A 21,673-nucleotide genomic window follows, 5' to 3' on the forward strand; every position below is an offset into this window, starting at 1 on the left:
GTGTTTAGTTTTTTCTCCTTTACTCGCAAAGATCCACACAGAGACCCATAGTTTGTTGTTCTTCCCACACACCTCCGATTAGCACGGTTGGCTACGTACGGTGCGAAAGAAGTTCAATATACATACATAGGCTCACACAGAGACCCATCTTTGCTAGTCTTTCCCCTGCACCCCCGATTAGCACGTTTTTTTTATTCATCAAAAAAATATGGACGTGTAAAAATACAGTACATTTATTATTGAGCAGGACACAATTTTAAAAGATTTTCTTTGTATCCACCCAATACATTTTGTACACCCCATTTTGACTTGAATGGCAAGGGGCCGACATCAACCGGCAGGGGATTGACAAAGTGCTGTGAAAAAGAGAAACGCACTTATTCCAGCAAAACTGCAACTGTGCAGCCTTAGTGTGTGAGAGCGTTCACGTATTGCCAAGGTGGTTTAGCCACTGCTTACCTGTAGCAAGCCTGCAGAGGTCGTGGAGCAGCTGTGAGGACTTGTGGAGGCTTGAGCATGCGAACAAAGGCAAAGATCCCCCGTATAGCCTAAAAAGACCGTTGGGGCAAGAGCTGTTAGCGAACACCTATGAAGGCCGGAACGGTACACGAGAGGGTGGGTGGCCAGCACCACGCCCGACCGCCTTTGTCTCCCCAGTGGCGATGTTTACACACCGCACCAGGTACTCATTTGAGGCTGAGTCGACCTAAGGGAGGCCCAGGACCGGTTCAGATAATCGTCACTGGTGTTTGCCGTGAGCGGGAATCGAACCCGGGTCGCCAGGTTCGTAGTGCAGCGCGCTAACCACTACACTACCGCTCCCCTAACCTAGCAGGAGAACACAAAGACACACACACACAGACACGTGTTCACTCTGTGTGTCCCTGCCACACCTATGCAATAGCTGAAAATAAACGTGTGTTTTTTTGGGGGCTGTCCCTTGTAACCACGGTAACCCACTATTTACTCGGTGATGCTGAGTTGGCAGTGGTGCAAAAACGACGCTGTTCATCAATGAGTCGGCAACGGTTCGGGCAATGGTTCCCTTCTTCATAGCACGTGAAGAACGAGCATTGCTCAATCGAGCCGTAGTAGCCTGGTTCATAGCGTGGCACCATCACTCCACACTTCGCACACACGAAGACAAAGATCCCCCCCGTATAGCCTCAACAGACTGTTGGGGCAAGTGTTGTTAGCGAGCACTTACTTTCAGAAGGCTGGCACTGTGACACACGAGAGGATGGATGGCCAGCACCGCGCCCGGTCGCCTTTATCTCCCTAGTGGCGATGTTTAGCGCACACACACACACCGAGAAACTCAGACCCCACGTACATTCCACCCCCACAACCACTCCTGGGCGAATATTCACTCAGCTTGTCACAGCCCATCCAGAGATCGGCGTGCCAGACGAGTACAACTCCCATGACTGACTAGCATGTCCGTGAGTCGGCAACCTGGAGCTTCGGAGGTGCTTGTGCGGCTCTTGAAAGACTAGAGATTCATATTCTTAGGTTTGTTTTTTTTCGGTAAAGTCACGTAGGTAAAAAATTTAAATTAATAAAAGTAAAATAAAAATTAAATAAAAATCATTTATTTAATTTTACTTTTATTAATTTAAATTTTTTACCTACGTGACTTTACCGAAAAAAAACAAACCTAAGAATATGAATCTCTAGTCTTTCAAGAGCCGCACAAGCACCTCCGAAGCTCCAGGTTGCCGACTCACGGACATGCTAGTCAGTCATGGGAGTTGTACTCGTCTGGCACGCCGATCTCTGGATGGGCTGTGACAAGCTGAGTGAATATTCGCCCAGGAGTGGTTGTGGGGGTGGAATGTACGTGGGGTCTGAGTTTCTCGGTGTGTGTGTGTGCGCTAAACATCGCCACTAGGGAGATAAAGGCGACTGGGCGCGGTGCTGGCCATCCATCCTCTCGTGTGTCACAGTGCCAGCCTTCTGAAAGTAAGTGCTCGCTAACAACACTTGCCCCAACAGTCTGTTGAGGCTATACGGGGGGGATCTTTGTCTTCGTGTGTGCGAAGTGTGGAGTGATGGTGCCACGCTATGAACCAGGCTACTACGGCTCGATTGAGCAATGCTCGTTCTTCACGTGCTATGAAGAAGGGAACCATTGCCCGAACCGTTGCCGACTCATTGATGAACAGCGTCGTTTTTGCACCACTGCCAACTCAGCATCACCGAGTAAATTATTTTATTTTACTTTTATTAATTTTAAATTTTTACCTACGTGACTTTACCGAAAAAAAAACCCCTAAAAATATGAATCCTTGCAGTCACGAAAGCTTCAAATCTAGGACTAGAGCTTCGTGGTCATCTCGTATTCACGGCTCTTGAAATATTTAGATTTTTTTTGTAACGAATTCGAAAAAAACTGTGATCTTCTTGTTTTTTTTTTGGTTAACGACCCTTGAGCATGCCTCACATAGCATTTCACAACTCATTAACTGCTGCAGTAATACGTTACCGTGTGATTGTGCAAATATTTTAGTTTTCTCTTGCGACAGTAGAGTCGTGTTTTGCTAGGATTACTATTCGCGTTATTGCTGTACGTGATCTTACTTAGCGTTTGTCATTTTGGTCACTCTTGCAAATGAGACTATCCTGGGTCTCTTGCATTCCCCACCTGATTAGACTAAATGAACATTAAACTGGGAAACCATGTATCGCTATGTTATCTCATTACATCTCTATGAGTCTGTAAGCGTCTTCTATGCCATCTTAGTGATCAACGTCAAACTTGAAAATCGGACTAATCCTGCCCTCTTGAGCTCTTACCTGGTTAAACAAGATACTCATGATACTGGGAAACAATCTATCGCTATGTATTGGGGGCGCCACAGTAGTGAGATGTTAACCACCTCGCCTGGTATGCAGGAGATGGTGGGTTCGATCCCGACCCTGACGCCTGCTGCTGTATATTTGGAGTTTGCGTGTTTCTCTCATCATCATCACGGTGGCTAGGAGATGTTAACTACCTCGCCTGGTATGCAGGAGATCGTGGGTTCGATCCCGACCCTGACGCCTGTATATTTGGAGTTTGCGTGTCTCTCTCATCATCATCACGGTGGCTAGGAGATGTTAACTACCTCGCCTGGTATGCAGGAGATCGTGGGTTCGATCCCGACCCTGACGCCTGCTGCTGTATATTTGGAGTTTGTGTGTCTCTCTCATCATCATCACGGTGGCTAGGAGATGTTAACTACCTCGCCTGGTATGCAGGAGATCGTGGGTTCGATCCCGACCCTGACGCCTGCTGCTGTATATTTGGAGTTTGTGTGTCTCTCTCATCATCATCACGGTGGCTAGGAGATGTTAACTACCTCGCCTGGTATGCAGGAGATCGTGGGTTCGATCCCGACCCTGACGCCTGCTGCTGTATATTTGGAGTTTGTGTGTCTCTCTCATCATCATCACGGTGGCTAGGAGATGTTAACTACCTCGCCTGGTATGCAGGAGATCGTGGGTTCGATCCCGACCCTGACGCCTGCTGCTGTATATTTGGAGTTTGCGTGTCTCTCTATCCGTGGTCTTTCGGTTTTTCCCTCCACAGTTAGAATCAACACGCGCTTCGAGTATTTGGCTGTTATAAATGTCCACACGACGATAAGCCACTTCTTTGAGCTATCATTTGTGAGGGCCAGGTGGCTTCTGAAAAAGAGTCTAGATAGCTCAGTGGTGCTGACATGATAAAATAAAAATAAAACATAGTAAGATACCGCAAACACGTTGCAGATTACACACAAACCCTGGACGAAACGTGTAGTAGTGAGTGTACTAGTGGTGAGTGTACTAGTGGTGTGTGGTGAGTGTACTAGTGGTGAGTGTAGTGGTGAGTGTACTAGTGGTGAGTGCAGTGGTGCGTGTACTAGTGGTGAGTGTACTAGTGGTGAGTGTACTAGTGGTGAGTGTACTAGTGGTGAGTGTACTAGTGGTGAGTGCACTAGTGGTGAGTGCAGTGGTGCGTGTACTAGTGGTGAGTGTACTAGTGGTGAGTGTACTAGTGGTGAGTGCACTAGTGGTGAGTGCAGTGGTGCGTGTACTAGTGGTGAGTGTACTAGTGGTGAGTGTACTAGTGGTGAGTGTACTAGTGGTGAGTGCAGTGGTGCGTGTACTAGTGGTGAGTGTACTAGTGGTGAGTGTACTAGTGGTGAGTGTACTAGTGGTGAGTGTACTAGTGGTGAGTGCACTAGTGGTGAGTGCAGTGGTGCGTGTACTAGTGGTGAGTGTACTAGTGGTGAGTGTACTAGTGGTGTGTGGTGAGTGTACTAGTGGTGAGTGTAGTGGTGAGTGTACTAGTGGTGAGTGTACTAGTGGTGTGTGGTGAGTGTACTAGTGGTGAGTGTAGTGGTGAGTGTACTAGTGGTGAGTGCAGTGGTGAGTGTACTAGTGGTGAGTGTACTAGTGGTGAGTGTACTAGTGGTGAGTGTACTAGTGGTGAGTGCACTAGTGGTGAGTGTACTAGTGGTGAGTGTAGTAGTGGTGAGTGTAGTGGTGAGTGTACTAGTGGTGAGTGTAGTGGTGAGTGTACTAGTGGTGAGTGTACTAGTGGTGAGTGTCTATTTGTTTGTGTTTCTCCTCGTGATGGAACTTAGTAGGCGATGAACGTTGAGATGTATATAAGGGGCACGAGGGTGACCAATCAAGTGTGAATTGATCAATGATAAGATAGGACACTGATAAGGGAGTTGACTGGTAAGTTACAGCGGTTGCACAATACACACAAGTTATCTTAACATCGTGAGCTCAACAATCGAAATGAATGGATCCGTGGGTCGTCATCGCGAAACGTCGAATTGGTATCCATCGCCCGCGATATCGAACCGTCAAACGTCCGCCCATTGTGACCAGTGCACAAAATGACACAAAGGGGCATTTTGACAATTCGCAAATTAAGTTCAAGTTCATTTATTAGGTATAGCCCTGAGCCATTCGGCTCTTGAATCGGGTGCAACCGCAACAAACAAAAAACAAAAACATGAACAAGAAAACATCTTTAAGTGACTATGGGACTGAGTGCAAACAGAAAATCCAAGAAAAGGCAGCAAAATATTGCAGAAAAAAACACCGTACACCAACGCTGTGTGCAAAAATCCCAGTGGGATGCAAGTCAAACAACAACAACAACCACAAGACAACTTAGATTAAGGCCATCAGTCTAACTCTGTACTACAACAAGCAAACATGGCCAAACCAATACACTTTTCGAAATCACCAAAATAAAGCCATGAAAGCAATGAAACAGTCAGTGATCATAGGAACTGTGACGGAATTTTCACAATGGTGCGGGAGTGATTGATTGTAATATATCTTCATTCATTCTATTCAAAAGCGCAGCTTTAATACTTTAATACTGTCCCCCGTGTTCGTTGTTAACAATATCGAGGCTAAGGAAACGATCGATTTTGACTGAAAACTTTCGTGACCGCAGGAATTAATATCGTTGGTTCTTTCGGTAAAGTCACAGAGATAGAAAATAAAAACAAAATAAATTTAAAAATAAAAGCAAAATAAAAACACGTTTCTATCGCAACACATTTACGTGACTTCACCAAAAGAACCATGAATATGAAACGATCGATATCAAAGGTTTTTTTTATAAGTTCGACAATTGCACGGTGGCACACGAGGAAGTTGTTGTCGGGGGTGGAAGGATGCATTTAACAAACGTTGGCGCCACTTATTCTCTAACAATAACACTTTGTAAGATGTAGCACAACGAGTGTGGGACAACCGCCAGCCGCTTACGTCTGAGCCGTCAGAGGAGTCGAGATGGACGTCGACTTACCGAAGATGATTATTTTTTTTTGCTTGTAAACAGAAGCATTTACGTACTTTACAAATTAAAATCGATGAAATCGATCGTTTAAAATGAAATCGCGTTGTGTGGCTTTGCGTGAACATTCGGCGGCCCCGGGAAGTGGGGTCAGGGGGGGTCAGGGGGAGGGGTCACTCAGCCTGTTGGCGCGTCTGATTGGTCGCGAGCTAACAGGGGGGGGGGTCACTCAGCCCGCTGGCGCGTCTGATTGGTCGCAAGCTAACAGGGGGCGGGTCACTCAGCCCGCTGGCGCGTCTGATTGGTCGCGAGCTAACAGGGGGGGGGTCACTCAGCCCGCTGGCGCGTCTGATTGGTCGCGAGCTAACAGGGGGCGGGTCACTCAGCCTGCTGGCGCGTCTGATTGGTCGCTAGCTAACAGGGGGGGGGGGTCACTCAGCCCGCTGGCGCGTCTGATTGGTCGCTAGCAGACACGGGGAGGGGGGGGTGCCGCTTCAACCAATCCACGTGCCGCGATGAGCGAACGACGAGGAGGCCGCGTGGCTTCACGAGGCGTAGTCGGCCATGTTGCTAAGGGAGGTCGACGGTGGCGCTGTAACATTACATAACAACACGAGTTTACTCGCTAATAGCAATCAGTCTGATGATATGGTAACAGGCTGCTGTATACACGTACAGAACTTTACAAGGCATTGTGCTGCAGTGCCATCTGCTGGTCAAAACGTGGCACAATAACAAATCACAATTGCAATTATGAACGCAACTCCACGGAACAGCAAGAGGTCAGCATGGCAATTTTTCAAACGTTAAGGAAGACAGTTCAAAAACAATTTAATTCATTTTGATTTAAAGCTTTCGCAACTGCAGGGATTCATATTATTGGTTCTTTCGGTAAAGTCACGTAGAAGGGAAAGAATACAATAATAAAAATATAAAACAATAAAATTATCACGACGTTTCGACTGCAACACAAGCAATCATCGTCAGGTGTGAAATCCACACAGCGGTTGAACTTATGACTCTCGGTCCGAACAGGCAATTGGACTTAAGAACAGGTTTGTTCGTATCTCTGAAAGTTCGTAAGTCGGATGTTTGTAACTAGAGGCATTTCGGAATTTTTTAAAGGTGTTTTCGGCCATTTAATATTCGCCTTTTGGCGTCCTCTGGTCTGACACTGGTGATACTATGCCATGCAAGTATAACCCGTAAAAACAAAGTTTTTCACTATAAATCCTTTATATGCGTGGCGGCTAGAGTCCTCTCGTCCTCTGGCTTGAGATGGCTGCCACCTATGGGTCAGATGATTGCATGGCACCATTAAGCAATTGGTAATTAAATATAATATTTTTGTCCTAAAAAGTGTAAAATGTTGGAAAAAAATTGTCACGAACATTAATTGTCACGCACAACGAGTCTGTGTGGAAAATGTCAGCTCGATTGTATCACGGGAAGTGGGTTAAAAAACGACCGAAAGATTTGCACGGTCGTAAGCACGCAAGCAAGCGCGCAAGTGAACTTAATATAAAGGATTAAAAAAAAAAGTCTGCTGGCTCTGGTGTAGGCCAATCAGTTTCAAAGACAATGCCCATACATTATCAGAGCCACGTGTGTGTTTGCATGTTCAGTGATGAAAAAAACCGCCGTGATGTAGCATGTGTGTGTTCGCGATGGATGCATACAATTTTGCGGACAACGGTGTAATATAATTGTTCAGGTGATATCTCTGGCGGCCGAATGCTCAACACAAACATTTAGCGTCATAAAATATGGTTCCATTATATGGCTACAGTCTTTGAAATGTCTCACGTATTTTGTTTGTTGCGATTGCACCCGACTTAAGAGCCGCATGGCTCACAGGGCTATACCAAATAAATGAAACTCTGAAAACTCTTGACAAGCACTGTCTGTGGTTAATGCGCACTTAATTCCTTGCAAAAAGGTTTCTATTCGGCGAACATCTTACCACCTCCTGTATTATTGCCAGAAAGGCTAAACACCTATTCTTATATTTTCTTTCATAATTAGACACGCGGATAGCTTTTGTTCGTATCTCTGAGAGTTCGTAAGTCGAGAGTTTGTAAGTCGAGCGTCCGTAAGTCGAGCGTGTCCGTAAGTCGAGCGAGTCCGTAAGTCGAGGAGTCACCGCCCCCTTCTCCCTACGTAAGATGGCCGCTGTCTTCGCGCGTGACCCCCACGGGATCCAGGAAGCTTTCGCGCGCCCAAATCGCAAACACGCCCTCAACCCACGGGTCGCGCGCCGCTAGACTCCGAGTGTTTAAAGTGGTGGTGGTTGTTGTGGTGGTTGTGGTGGTGGTTGTTGTTGTTGCTGCTGCTGAGCCGTTTTGGCAATCGAGAGTAAGTCATTAACCAACCCAGCCGACAAGTCGTCGTCGTCGTTCTCGACAGGTGAGGAGGAGGAGGAGGGGGGGGTGAGGGGGAGGAGGTGAGGGAGGGGGGGTACAGGTGAACTCGTTTTGAGGCTGAGTCGACCCAGGGGGTGGGCAGATCGTCGTCGTCGATATTGACCGTGAACGGGAATCGAACTCCCCCCGGTTCCTGCCAATGGGATTCGTAGCGCAGCGACGAAACCGCTGCACCACCGCTCCCCGTAAAGAGAGATAAAGGCGGCCGGGCGTGGTTTGCTGGCTACCCCCCCCTCGTGTCACGTGGGGGCCCTCGCTAACAGCACTTGCCCCTGACAGTCTCGCAGGCTACACGCGGCTTTGTCTTAGTACAGTGGGTACAGTGCAATCATCTTGGCAATTCAAGGACACTTCGTCTGAAACGCGGAAACTCGAGAATCTCGAGTTCGATACGCTGTTTGTAAGAATGTGTCATGAATTGTTTGTTAAAGTGGTTGTTTTATTATAGAATACGGGACTAGGCAATGTGTTTGTTTTTGTAATCGTCTAGTTGTGCATGTCGGCCCAACTTCTTTCCAACAAGTACTAGTTGACCCCATTGGAACCTCCTTTGCCAGTAGCAAAATATGATAATTGTTTTTTTACACTATGAGACATCTCCTTTACCAGTGGCAAAATATAGTAATAGGTTTTTACCCTTTCAACTGGTACAAAACCTATTACTATATTTTGCCACTGGTAAAGGAAATGTCTCATAGTGTAAATGCTTAGCCCCGAGCTCTCAATACTCTGATAGTGCACTGTCTTTGAGTTGTACGCCTTTTGGCGTCATCTGGTCCAACACCAATGGAGACTAGGCTCTAAGAAAAGCTGTCTCGGGTGTGGACCAATCAACTTCAAGGACAGTGCATATCATTATCATCATCAGAGTTGTTTCTTTTTGTTTGCATTTTGACTGCTTGTGTTGTGGTTATTGCAAACATGATGCCTTGTATAAAGGTGTCAGTTTTTGTACCAGTTGAAAGGGTAAAAACATATTATTATGATAATTGGTTTTTTACCCTTTTTTCTGGAAACAAAACTGACAACTTTTTTTACAAGGAGTCATGTTTGCAATAACCACAACACAAGCAGTCAAAATGCAAACAAAAAGAAACAACTCTGATGATGATAATGTATCCACTGTCCTTGAAGTTGATTGGTCCACACCCGAGACAGCTTTCCTTAGAGCCTAGTCTCACATGGTGTTGGACCAATCAGTTTAAAAGACAATGCATTTATTATCAGTGTGTTTTTTTTGCATTCTGACCACAAGTATTGTAGTTAATGCAGACATGATTCCTTGTAAAAGGTTTCAGTTTGGTGTTTTAACATCTGTTTTGTTGCCAGAAAAAAGTGGAAAACCTATTCATCCGGCAAAACAAGAGGGCAAATGCAATCTGTACTTTTTTCCCTGCCATGTGAATGTGTAATTTCTGCAGCCGAGTGCGACCGAGTAATGTTTTTTGCATGACCTTCAAACGGGTATTTTCCAATTTCTGACATGGAAATAAGTGAAATTGAGTGCAGAACCAAATTTAATTGTGATAGTTTTTGGTGACCTCGGACCAATATGCCCCACTTGAGAAACGGGTCTAATCACAGGTGGCTGAAACCTGGATTCGAACCCAGAATTTCAGGGATGAGAGCTTAGATGTATGCACGTATGTATGTTGAACTTCTTTCGCACCACACCTAGCCAACCGTGCTAATAGGAGGTGAAGGACAAGAAACTAAACACAAAAAGTAGTTTCTCTAACCTCTGTGAAAAAGAGCTTCATAGTTCATCGGATTCCTCCAGCCTAAATAAAGAGTCTGATTCTGACCTGGCCTGTACTTAACAGATACGTGCTTGTGAGGAATTTATTTAATTATTTTTTTCCCTCTTATGCCGGCCCAAATCCACCCCCCCCCACACGCACAACCAGGAAGGAGAGCGAGAGGCATGTGTGCTGCGTTCAATCCCTCTGCCAGCCTGCTCGACGATTCGGCGCCCAGGCAGTATGACCCCGACTTCACGCAGGACATCAGCGAGAAGATGAGAATCCCCAACACCCTGAAGGCATGCACGTCGACCGCTGACACCGTCGTTCGCAAAGTTTACACGCAGCAAGCCCCGCTTTGCTTCATTCGCGCCATGCGTACCCAGTATGGGATTTGCTCCTGATATATAATTAATGTACAGCGTTGTGGGAAGCTGTTGGCACGAATGACGCCGTATAAAATGAAAGTTTTATTATTTTCATGGCGAATTGGCTGATCTTCTTGGTTCTTTCGGTAAAGTCACGTAGAATGGAAAGAATAAAATAATAAAAATATTTTATTATTTCCATTCTACGTGACTTTACCGAAAAAATAATAAAAATATTTTATTATTTCCATTCTACGGGACTTTACCGAAAAAATAATAAAAATATTTTATTCTTTCCATTCTACGTGACTTTACCGAAAGAACCAAGAAGATGAATCCCTGCAGTCACGAAAGCTTTAAATCGAAATTGAATTGGCTGATGTGTGAGCGTTTGTTACGTCTCCTGATGCACGAGGCACAAACGTTCGTTGTGCTGGCCCAGTTGCCTTGCTCGCCCCGCTCTCCTGTGGCTCTCACCCTCTTGCTGCGCCCGTTTCACTTCTTCTGTCACCGCAGGTGGCATCCACCGAGGCTGACGGCGGGCAGGAGTCCCCGTGGCCCAAAACGCAAAACTCACACTATCATCACCCGGCGATGGTGATGGAGGTGCCGGAGAGGATCATGGTTGCCGGTAAGCAGCACTCTCTCTCTGTCTCTCTGTCTTCCAACGAGACCTCTTGTTCACGTCCGTTTATGTGTCTGTCTGTGTGTCTGTCTGTGTGTCTGTCTGTGTGTCTCCGTGTCTATGTTTTGTCTCTCTCTCAAATTTAATTCTACCTGATGACGACTGCTTGTGCTGCAATCGAAATGTCGTATTCTATTATTAAATTTATTTTCTATCGTCGTGACTTTACTGAAAGAACCAAAGAGTAATTCCTGCAGTCACGAAAGCTTCAAATCAGGTAACTTGTTCTTTGATGTGTTTTTTTGTGGGTTGTACCACGTGTTGGCTTGGCATGGTGTCCCAACGTTTTTCTCCACTTGCTGGGAGCTTTTTTCAGAAGCGAAGCATCCGACACCATTCCGATCAACGGCATCGTACAACCCAAAAAAAACATCGGCAAACTGTACAGCACAACTTAGAAAACCCGACACAGTCGTAAGGTGACCTCTTCTTGGTTCTTTCGGTAAAGTCACGTAGAAGGGAAATAATAAAATAATAAAAATAAAACATAATAAAATACAATTCTCACGACGTTTCGGCCACCACGCAAGCAGCCGTCCTCAGGCGAAGAACAGGTCTGTCGGAAAGACAGCGTCTGAATGAAGATGAATCCCTGCAGTCACGAACGCTTTAAATCGAAAAGTAAGGTGACCTGTTCGCTTTTTGGAACAAACCTAGCACGGCGCGGGCCAGCTGTCCGAAGGTCAGTCACGGAAACGGGGCGTACCATTTTTGTCCTGTAGACTCCGGGCAGGACCCCAGCCGCTCGTCCATGCAAGGGCCACGGTTCTCCGTGGAGCTCCCACGGGAGATGTTCCACCTGCAGACTCCGCCGCGCGTGCTCACGCTGGAGGAGCAGCCGCTGGACTACATCAGCCTCGTGCCACCGGCATCGTCGCCCTCCGTGGCGGCCGAGACGCCATCGAGACCGCTGGTGCAGCGGGTATGCAACGAAACGCGCGTTGCGAGAGACTCAACTCTGGCACCGGCTGCGGCCGACTTGTACGATGCACCGATAAGTGCCAGATGTCCCGTGTTATTACTTTGCCGCTCTGACAAGTCTTATTAGGGGGGTGATGTTCCCCGGTTCAGTCCGCAGCTCGAGATGGTATGCTGATAACGATTCATAGTCCCGTGATAGCACAAGCCATTTCGCTACTGCGCATGAACTAACCTCGGAGTTCCATCGCCGCAGTGATGATCCTATCGGGTGTGCCTACTCTTTAGGTTTAATGATCGCAAAATGCCTTTTGCACTCCATAGCTCAATATATCATGCTCATGAACAATTAATAAGGGAGAAATTCACATTGCAAGTCGTAGCTCACATTAACGTGCACACTTAGCGGTGGCGGTGGTATGATCACATTTCACTTACAACGCGAACTCTCCTGTCGTTTTCACCACATTGAGGAGTTTTCTCTGATCCTTTAGAGAAAGAACCCAGGTGCTCGGCCGTACAGGGAGCGGTCACTGAGTGAGCGAGGACCTCGGCTGGGCACGCCCGCTCAACGGCAGCATGCGTGAGTCATCGCGACGCCGCGTTTCCCACGGCGTCAACCTCGGGCCTGTCCGTCGCGTGCAAGTGTCAGTGGCAGCGATGGCGCTTTCGCGTCTGTGGCGGTATTCCCGTTGCTCTACGCGGTCCCGTTATAAACACTTTGTGGAATTGGTTGCTTGAAGGGTGGGAGACCAGATCCGGATGAGATATTGCCACCGATGTTAGCCGTGACCGGGAATTGAACTCGGCTCTGGAGGGCGGCTTCCCCAATTTGACGAAAAATGTGATGTCGTGTCGTTGCCCGTTCTCCACGACAACTCGCGCGGTGCCAAAGCCTCACCGGCAGCGGGCTTTATTGTGCGATTGGCTCTGCCGAATCACGCGGCTGCTTATGCACACCAAATATATGGCTGCTATGAATTTCCACATGATAAGCCACTTCGTTGAACTATCATTTCGTGGTCAGGTCGCAGCTTCAAAATAACTCCATAGCTCAGTGGGACTTACCTGGTAAAGTAAAATATTTAAAATACAGAATATCGGAGTAAGAATGCTCGAAGCTAAATTTTAACACAGCTAATTTTTTAATGGCTATCATCCCTTCAATTGTGATAAAACAATGTTTTGCTAATTTTTTTAACTGGAGCTTATTATAGGCTGTCATTGATTCCGGTACAAATTGTGCGCCATCGCTTTGCATGTCTGTTCGAATGGCTCCTTTCCTTTCCTCGAGCTCTGTGGTTGACCCTCGAGGCGGTGGCGTAGTTACCGAGGGTGCAGGCGGTGCAGCTGCACCTCCGGCTTGATGATGTGACATCAGAGGTCACAACCGGGTACCCGTACCCTACCCGATACCCGGCTACCCGTACCCGGTCGGGTACGGCTACCCGTTTGCGACACTGGTGCGGCCAGGTACGGGTACGGGTAGACCTTGAGTCACTGGTGAGTCACCGTTTGTCACTCATTTCTCAACATCTTGTCTCTTCTCACAATTCAAGTTCCTAGAATCAACCCACCCGCGCCTGCAACATGGCTTCATCCTAGAAGTCGCAATCGGGTACCCGATACCCGTACCCTACCCGTACTCGGCCGGGTATTGGGTAGGGTACGGGTAACCCGTACCTGTACCCGGCCGGGTACGGGTATCCGTTTGCGACCCTGGTGCGGCCGGGTACGGGTACGGGTATGGAATCAAAACCCGTTTGCGACCTCTGTGTGACATGGGACACGGGACCCATTACATCCCGTGAATCGGGGCCCATGCCAACCGCGCTACGCCACTGCCTCGCAGCCTAGAAATTGAGAAAGGACACTCCTCCGTTCTTACCTTCTTGGCTGTCATTTTCCCTTTATTTTGATCTTTTTCCACTGCCTGCCCTTTCTAGCCCAAGATCCCTTCTCAGTCCTTCCAAATCCAGCCCTTCCCTCAATCCGCTCAGGTAATCTCAGCCCCCTCTGCTCTTGTCACAGCAAACGTCAATGTCATTTTTTTTGGCCAGTGCTTGGCAGATCTGGGGGTCATTCGTGATCAGAACGGCACCAGCCATTGTTAGCCGACGTTGCAATTACTTTGCGACGGCGTTTCGTAACGATTGACACCATTATAATTGTTATTATACCCCAGCTCTGGAGCTTTGCCAAAAGATGCTGTTAACGTGTCTCCTGCTTGTTGTGGATCCTGCACGTACGACGCGATAAGGGCTCTTGCGTCCCACGAGAATGCTAATGTAGAGCCTGTTCACACGTGTGCATCTCCACTACTATCACACTCTGTCCGCTCTACGCGAGGATCTTCTCAAAGGACTCACGTTTCCTCGTGCGTGCTAGAGTGCATCGGCCCAACATCCTAAGCAGGACCCTCGTGATAAGAGTCTTGAGACTCGGTGAGATTGTCCTGTGTAAGTGAATGCCACGAGCAGCTAAATGGGAATAAATTAATAATTAATTTAGTAATTTTCATCAAATGAGACCTCGCCTTTCAATGGAACACGTGTGCAATTCTGCCATTTACCAAACTTAATTTGTTTTATGTGAAAAATATATTTCTAGCTCATCGGATTCCTCCAGTATAAATCAATATTCTGATTCTGTATGGATCTACATGTTTATTAAACAGGTGCCAGTACATGTGTGATGACTTGTCTCTGAACAGAGAAGCATGCTAAAAACATAAACCTGGACCGGAATATGGTCTTGTGAAACTGTGGAATTATTTGGTCCAGTGTTTATTTTCAGAAGCGTTTCGCATGATATGGGTCAAAAGCTGGAGTACTCTGAAAACATACCCACGCGTATTCTTTGAGTCTTTCGGTAAAGTCACGTAGATAGGTTCAAAGAAAATAACAAAAAACTACGACGTTTCGATTGCAACGCAAGCGTTTTTTTCTTTCTTTTTTTCTTGATGACGACCGCTTGTGTTGCGATCGAAACGTCGTAGTTTTTTGTTATTTTCTTTGAACCTATCTAAGTGACTTTACCGACAGACCCAAAGACGATGAATTCCTACAGTCACGAAAACTTTTAAGTCAAGGTATACCCACACGTGTTTAGGACATAGCATAGAGCTGGGATCACGACCTGTCTCTTGGCCACTTCACAGGAAGCGGTGGTGTGGTGGTTCACGCACCGTACTAAGAACCCAGAAAACCTGAGTCTTGATACCTGGCCACGGCTAATACCAATGGCGAGTGATATATTAAGTGATATCGCCAACTGGTTCACCGTCCGCATTGCGAAGTCTAGTCAAACGTCCACCGACACGGTGTGGGGAGTCCATTCCATCCGGCAAGTGGATTAACAAAGGGCTGTGCGCACACACGCGCACACACGCGCACACACACACGCACGCGCACACACATGCACACGCACGTACACGCGTGCACACACGCACGCGCACGCATGAGGTATTGGGAGAGAATCTTGATTTGAAGCTTTCGTGACTGCAGGAATCCATACTCTTTGGTTCTTTCGGTAAAGTCACGTAGGTATAAAATAAAAGAAATCACGACGTTTCGGACGCAAAACAAGCGCCCGAAACGTCGTGATTTATTTTATTTTATACCTACGTGACTTTACCGAAAGAAGCAAAGAGTTTTAGGAGAGAGCCACTCATGGGCCCCGCGTTTGATTTCCTCCTCGGCAGGCAAGAACTGGCGCTCGTGGATGACGTAGGGGAGGACCAGTACGCAGACGGTCTGGAGCTGGATCTTGCAGTAGTGAACAGTCAGGTAACGTGGCTTATTGTTACTTGTTATCAGAGGTCGCAAACGGGTTTTGATTCCTTACCCGTACCCGGCCGCACCAGGGTCGCAAACGGGTACCCGTACCCGGCCGTACCCGTACCTTACCCGACCGGGTACGGGTAGGGTACGGGTATCGGGTACCTGATTGCGACCTCTGGGATGAAGCATTTTGACTGCTTGTGTTGTGGTTATTGCAAACATGATCCCTTGTATAAAGGTGTCAGTTTTTGTACCAGTTGAAAGGGTTAAAACCTATTACTATACTGGAAAAACGACTATACTCTTAGGTTTTTTTGGTAAAGTCACGTAGGTACAAAATAAAAATTCCTCCCCTTAGAGGTGACTTTACCGACAAAACCTAAGAGTATGACCTTGCAGTCACGAAAGTTTCAAATCTAGAATGGAAAAACGACTGTTGGTGATGGCCGAGCGGTCCTTGTGTGATGGCACAGTGTTGTGTCAACGTGGTGCCGTGTTGCCGTGCAGGTTTCGCGGCTGGCGGGCCGGTTGCAGGCGGTGGAACGCGCCGCTCACGCTCGCCAACGCCGAGAGGTTCTGCTCTTCTCACTCACCGGGCTCGTCTTCCTCTTGAACGGGTGGCTCTGGCTGCGACGGTGATGCACGTGGCACAAGGCCGAGCTGCACTGATGCTTCCCCCAATGAGTGAGAAGCTGTGGCCACCCAGTTTGACCGGTGTGAAATTCACAAATAAAATCCCCTTTATTTAAAAAAAAATCTGACTTTTTCCAGGGGTGGTTGCTCATCTTTTTGCGAGAATCCCTAAGCCTGTGGTCGAAACTCCACGATCCTATGGCAGGGCCAGTATATCCGTAGGAGATTCACTTGACTTAAAGCTTTCGTGACTGCAGGAATTTATATTCTTTGGGTCTTTCGGTAAAGTCACGTAGATAGGTTAAAAGAAAATAACAAAAAAACTACGACGTTTCGATCGCAACACAAGCAATCGTCATCAGGAGGACGATTAGGAGATTCACTGTTGACTTCCCACAAAGTGGCACGCTTGTTGCCGACACCGGAGCGATGGTGTGCTCGGAGCGACACCAGATAGGAATTCGAGCTCTCGGTCGTTTACCACCCGCGGGACGTGTTGGACTGTTGGTGACGTGTGCACATCATTGTGCCCGTTTCCCGTATCGCCGTGTATAAACTAAACACTTTTCACCCAAGGGCAGGGGTGCCGAACCTATGGCCCATTGGCCCAATGTGGCCTGTGACCTAATTTAATGTGCGCCGTCACCCCCACCTTCCCTAGCCACACGAGGTTTACCACTTCGAAATGGCCTGCAAGACATATTTATCCACTGCAAGCATCGTAGCCGGACTATTTGGGTACTAGAGGAATATTTTTGACACCGTGTCAATGTCGAGCCGGCCGGGTATGGGTAGCCGGGTATCGGGTAGGGTACGGGTATCGGGTACCCGGTTGCGACCTCTGGGTTACGCACATCTGGTCAGCATCGAAAGAGTTTGCTCCCGCGTGTAGGCCCGTCTGCTGCCAGCGGCGTCAGCAAGCGGTCGCAAGGGTTGGCGCCTCTCCTGAAGCACGATGGAGCAGTCGAAGGAACCCGTGCAAGCGAACCACAGAGATGTATACCGACGATACACTTAGGCTCATGGAGCGAGCAAGCGTCGATGCAAACAAGATGGTACAGCTGCAAAAAAAAAATCGAGCCAAAATTAATTGCCGCTTCAATCCAACCATGACCTCGAATCTTGACAATTCGTCTAATCGCATCTCGTTTGTTCGAGGGTCGGTTGTCGTTTTATTGCCCAGTGGCTAGATTACAACGAATGTGTGCTTGGCTTACACTTTATCTGTGGGTCAGTTTTTAATGCTGTAGTTTAATCGTGAAATTGAGATGGGGAAACATCTGCAGAGAATGATTCGAATCTGTGTTTTTGTCGCCTTTGGACTCAGAAAGAGACTCACAAACGGCAGCAGTAAGCAATGGCGGGGGCTGTAACTGTACTGATGACTCCTAATTAGGCTTAAACCGGTCTACAGTTGTCATTACTCTTCTACTAAATACTTAAAATTTAAATGGGCTTCAATTTCATCTCTGTTGAGATGGTGTGGCGAGCGTCGGCCACGTACGCCAAATTTTGTGGGAATGGTGATGCCACCACCTTGAACATGCAAAGTATGCTTTGGCTTCTGGTTGGCTTTTGCCGTACAATGTCAACACACTTTTTCTGGCATAAGGTATTCCAACGGTTTCAAGGTAATTTTGGGGTGCTGATTCCAAATCTGGCATCCGTTTTTGTCTATCACATGAGGTTTTTGAGAGATCAAATATTGCATTTTCAATAAAAACTGCAGAAGAAAAATATTTAAAAAATGTGGATATCTACATAAAATGATATTATAAACACACTATTCTGAAAATACAGCACCATATTTTAACACTAAAGCATTCACTGACTCGCAACAACTTGCAATCATAAGTGACAGAGTTAATTTCGGGTAAAATCAATGAAAATGGGGTATGCCGATAGCATAAAAATGAGATGTGATAGAGCAAATCTGAGATCAGATTTGGAATCGGCACCCTGAAATTAGTCTAAAACAGCTGCAAAAGTCCAGGCCAGATTTTTTTTTGTTGACCAGTGTTATCAGAGAGGGCATTGTCGCCAAAGGGGAACGTTGGATCCCACTGACTGCCCTGGTAGGAGATGCCGAACGTAAACCACCACGCGTAAACGTTACGTCGATTCATCTTCTTGGTTCTTTCGGTAAAGTCACGTAGAAGGGAAATAATAAATAATAAAAATAAAACAAGACATTTTTAATAAAAAAATTTATTTTATTATTTCCCTTCTACGTGACTTTACCGAAAGAACCAAGAAGATGAATCCCTGCAGTCACGAAAGCTTGAAATCGAAAGTTACGTCGATTATTTGTGCTGCTGTCATCGTCATCATCATCAGCCGTGATCTATCCACTGCTGAGCGAAGGCCTCCCCAAACCGTCGATATATCTCGGTCTTGCGTTGCAACAATCCGTCGAACGCCTGCGCACGGTGCGCACGGTGCGCACGGTGCGCACGGTGCGCACGGTGCGCACGGGCGCAATCTACCGCTCCGCCTTCGTGGTTGACGCTGAAATAATCTCTTCGGAAGGCATTCTTCCATTATTACCAAGTAGTGTTCGAACCTGAATATATCTGACCACCTTGCAGTGTATGTGTTGTTGAAATAGGCACTTGGAAAGTGTTATAGCCTTTTTGATGAATGAACAGCATTTAATTCCAGCAACAATGCCCCCAAATTTAATGAGATTTGGCAATAATAACTTTAATAGTACAATCATTCCCAAAGGTTTATTGATACGATGGAAAATACCACGTGAGATTACATTTTTCAATCAAACTATACGATTGGTGTTTTGTTTTGTTCCAACTCTCAATACAGGGCATTTATTATTTGGTGCCGCTGTATTAAAGGGTAAAAAATTGGGGAACCGTCTTGCGGATGTTGTACAATATTTAAACACAATTTACATTCATCTGTACAAACATGAATACAATTTTTTTGTTTTAATCATACTCTTAAAATAGAATTGTGTTGTCCACAGGACACATGATTCCACTTTAAAAGGCATTAATCCAGCCTTTTTTATACTTACCTTTCTCTCGTTATAATATTTTGGTCTGAGCACTGGACGCTGCCGGAAGGCTACCGTGTTTGTAGTTTTTGGGCAGTGCACTTGGTGATCCGTAAACATGAAGTGGAAATTCCACCCAGCGACCCGGTGAATCCCAATTTTCAACGCACTGCCTACCCGTGCCCATTGGCGCAGCAAATCGGCCCCGTTTCTGCACCTAGAAAGTGGGCCCGGTCCCAATTCCCATGGTAGCATTCGGCCAAGCCAGCAGCAACTACGCCACGTGGTCTGCATTCCCAAGGGAGGTTAGGTGGCCCAGGTTAGAGAGTAACATCTCATCTGCAACGAGTCGCCCTTGAAGAAGAGCTACTCAGCTCAGTGGGCTTTAATCGGCAAATGCACTTCTGATTATGAAATGCAGCACCGTGTTTGCGAAAAAAATAATACGTGGAACAATATAAAACATTTTAGTTTTGTATAGCATAACCTAGCTCAAGCCTACGTAAGTGAAACCTTGTTAAAAAGCAAAGTGAATGAGTGTGTCCCTCCAGATGCAGAGGGAATGGAGTTGGAGTTGGGTCTTACCCTGGGTTGGGTCAGTGGGCCTTGCCTAGTAAATAAAAAACATTGTTTTAGGGTGGAACATTATGGTAGGGTCTGCATCCACATAGAAGGAGTCTTGAAGTGTTGAGCCTTACATGGAACAGCCCAGCGTGGCTTGCGTCTGCTTTCCAATGGTCGCGGAAACATAGCAACATTGACATCACCTCGAATAGAGATGAATTATTATTTTTTCCTTTGCAGGGCAAGTGTCTGTTGGTGTAGAATTGAGATTTACAAAAAAACAAAAGTTACCTGTTCCCACGTCCGGCACCATGATAAATGGACCCTTTTGGTCGGCTTTTTTTAGATTGCTGCAGCGTGGTGGACATTATCAAGTTCCTGCTTTGATTATTATTGTGATTTATTATTCTGGCTGAACGTGCGGTGCTCTGAATGCGCAGATTTTCAATGTCCGTGTTGTGCGCGTGTGCTTTCTTCGAGACTTGAAACTGAGCATCGTTTTTGTCTTGTCCGCAAGTGCATCCGTTCATATTCATACCACGCGGTACATGACCCTTGTTTAGTCAACAGGCACTGTGCTGTGCAAATGTGCATACTGTTAAATAAAAACTATTCTTCCAATGAACTTGAAGTATTGGTGAAAGATCATACCCGGCTGCTGTTGTTTGTATAATTGCTTACTTTCCCTGTTTTGGTGAAGTGAAAAATGCATCGGCGGCTGTTCTTCACGTCACAGGTATTGCGTATCTGTCAAACCCCTTATCAGTGCCCTACCTTATTACAGACCAATTCAGACCTTATTGATCACCCCGTGCCCTTAGAAATCTCAACGTTCATCCTACAAAGTCCCATCACAAGGGAGAAACACAAACAAATATACGAAAAATTATTTTGCACGTATTGAAAAGTCTGCATGAAGACAAGTCCAGATAGTGTGGCCAAGGTTCAGCAAATTGTTGTTTTTATTTACATAACATAGCAATTATTTTTATAGCAATATATTGGGGGGGACATTTTGAGCATATTTGAATATTTTTGGGGGGGGGATGTGTGTCCCCCCCAATATATTATTATTACGGCCTTGACAAGCACTATACATTACCCCCTCCCACCCCCCAGCCTTAAGGGAGTTATGTAGTGAGACAAAACTTGCAGGGCTGATGGTCACGTGGTGCTGCTAAAGTCATGCTGCTCTGCCCCCTCTTGAATATCAATTTTAAAGCCGTTTTACTTACCTATGGGATGGAATCACTGCGTGAGCTTGTGCAATTGGGTGTCTTCCTAACCCTTTCGCACACACAACCGCTCCAAAATAAGTTTCAGAGGTGACCGGCCGAATTAATGAATTGGTGGCTATGCACTCCTGTGGTCCAGCAACCTTGGATGCGATGGGTTTCTGAGTGTAACGGGCAGTAGGCTTTCGCGACCAATATCCATAATGGAGGTGTTTTTTTGGGGTTAGATCGCGTAAATATGAATGTTGTGTCGTTAAATCCGCCGCCACCACCCGACACGGCCAATTAGTAAAGGTTTGTCACGTAAAGGGCCGTCCATAAATGACGTCACGCGATTTTGGACGAATTTTGACCCCCTCCCCCCCATCGTCACACGGCGTCACAAAAAGTCAGACCCCCCCCCTCTCAAATATGACGTCACAAAGCTCTGCCCCCCCCCCAAAAAAAATAAAACATGCTTCAAATCGCTTTAAACTATTGTCATTGTAGTGCGTATTTAATGTGGCGCTGCACTCT

The 21,673-nt window shown here is 46.6% G+C and overlaps 2 protein-coding genes across 9 annotated transcripts in view; one reads left to right on the plus strand and one right to left on the minus strand.

Moving 5' to 3' along the window:
* Positions 1–5,938, minus strand: part of NOD2 (nucleotide binding oligomerization domain containing 2) — a 31,630-nt gene extending 25,692 nt beyond the window's left edge. For 2 of the 5 annotated variants that reach the window (XM_078618115.1, XM_078618111.1), the window contains exons 1-2: positions 5,767–5,938; positions 460–548 (exon numbers count right to left, since the gene is read on the minus strand). The gene's annotated coding sequence lies outside the window, so the exon portion shown is untranslated. Of the gene's footprint in view, positions 1–459; positions 549–1,207; positions 1,279–5,766 lie in introns of all 5 variants that reach the window. The other 3 variants (XM_078618113.1, XM_078618112.1, XM_078618114.1) reach the window with 3 other exon arrangements.
* On the plus strand, positions 1,830–20,547 carry LOC144735661 (mitochondrial fission factor-like). 4 transcript variants are annotated; one of them, XM_078618117.1, is made up of 8 exons: positions 1,830–1,962; positions 10,125–10,258; positions 10,844–10,958; positions 11,735–11,934; positions 12,425–12,513; positions 13,877–13,930; positions 15,634–15,718; positions 16,220–20,547. In XM_078618117.1, exons 2-8 carry the CDS (start codon positions 10,142–10,144, stop codon positions 16,349–16,351), a joined length of 792 nt encoding a protein of 263 aa, XP_078474243.1. In that variant the 5' UTR covers positions 1,830–1,962; positions 10,125–10,141; the 3' UTR covers positions 16,352–20,547. The 4 variants fall into 4 exon arrangements, with proteins under 4 accessions (XP_078474243.1, XP_078474242.1, XP_078474246.1 ...); XM_078618116.1 differs by lacking the exon at positions 1,830–1,962 and adding an exon at positions 7,963–8,200; XM_078618119.1 differs by lacking the exon at positions 1,830–1,962 and adding an exon at positions 8,501–8,617.
* The last annotated feature ends 1,126 nt before the right edge of the window (positions 20,548–21,673 follow it).

Source organism: Lampetra planeri, chromosome 56, assembly GCF_965212315.1.
Source record: "Lampetra planeri chromosome 56, kcLamPlan1.2.h2, whole genome shotgun sequence".
Classification (NCBI taxonomy): Eukaryota; Metazoa; Chordata; class Hyperoartia; order Petromyzontiformes; family Petromyzontidae; genus Lampetra; species Lampetra planeri.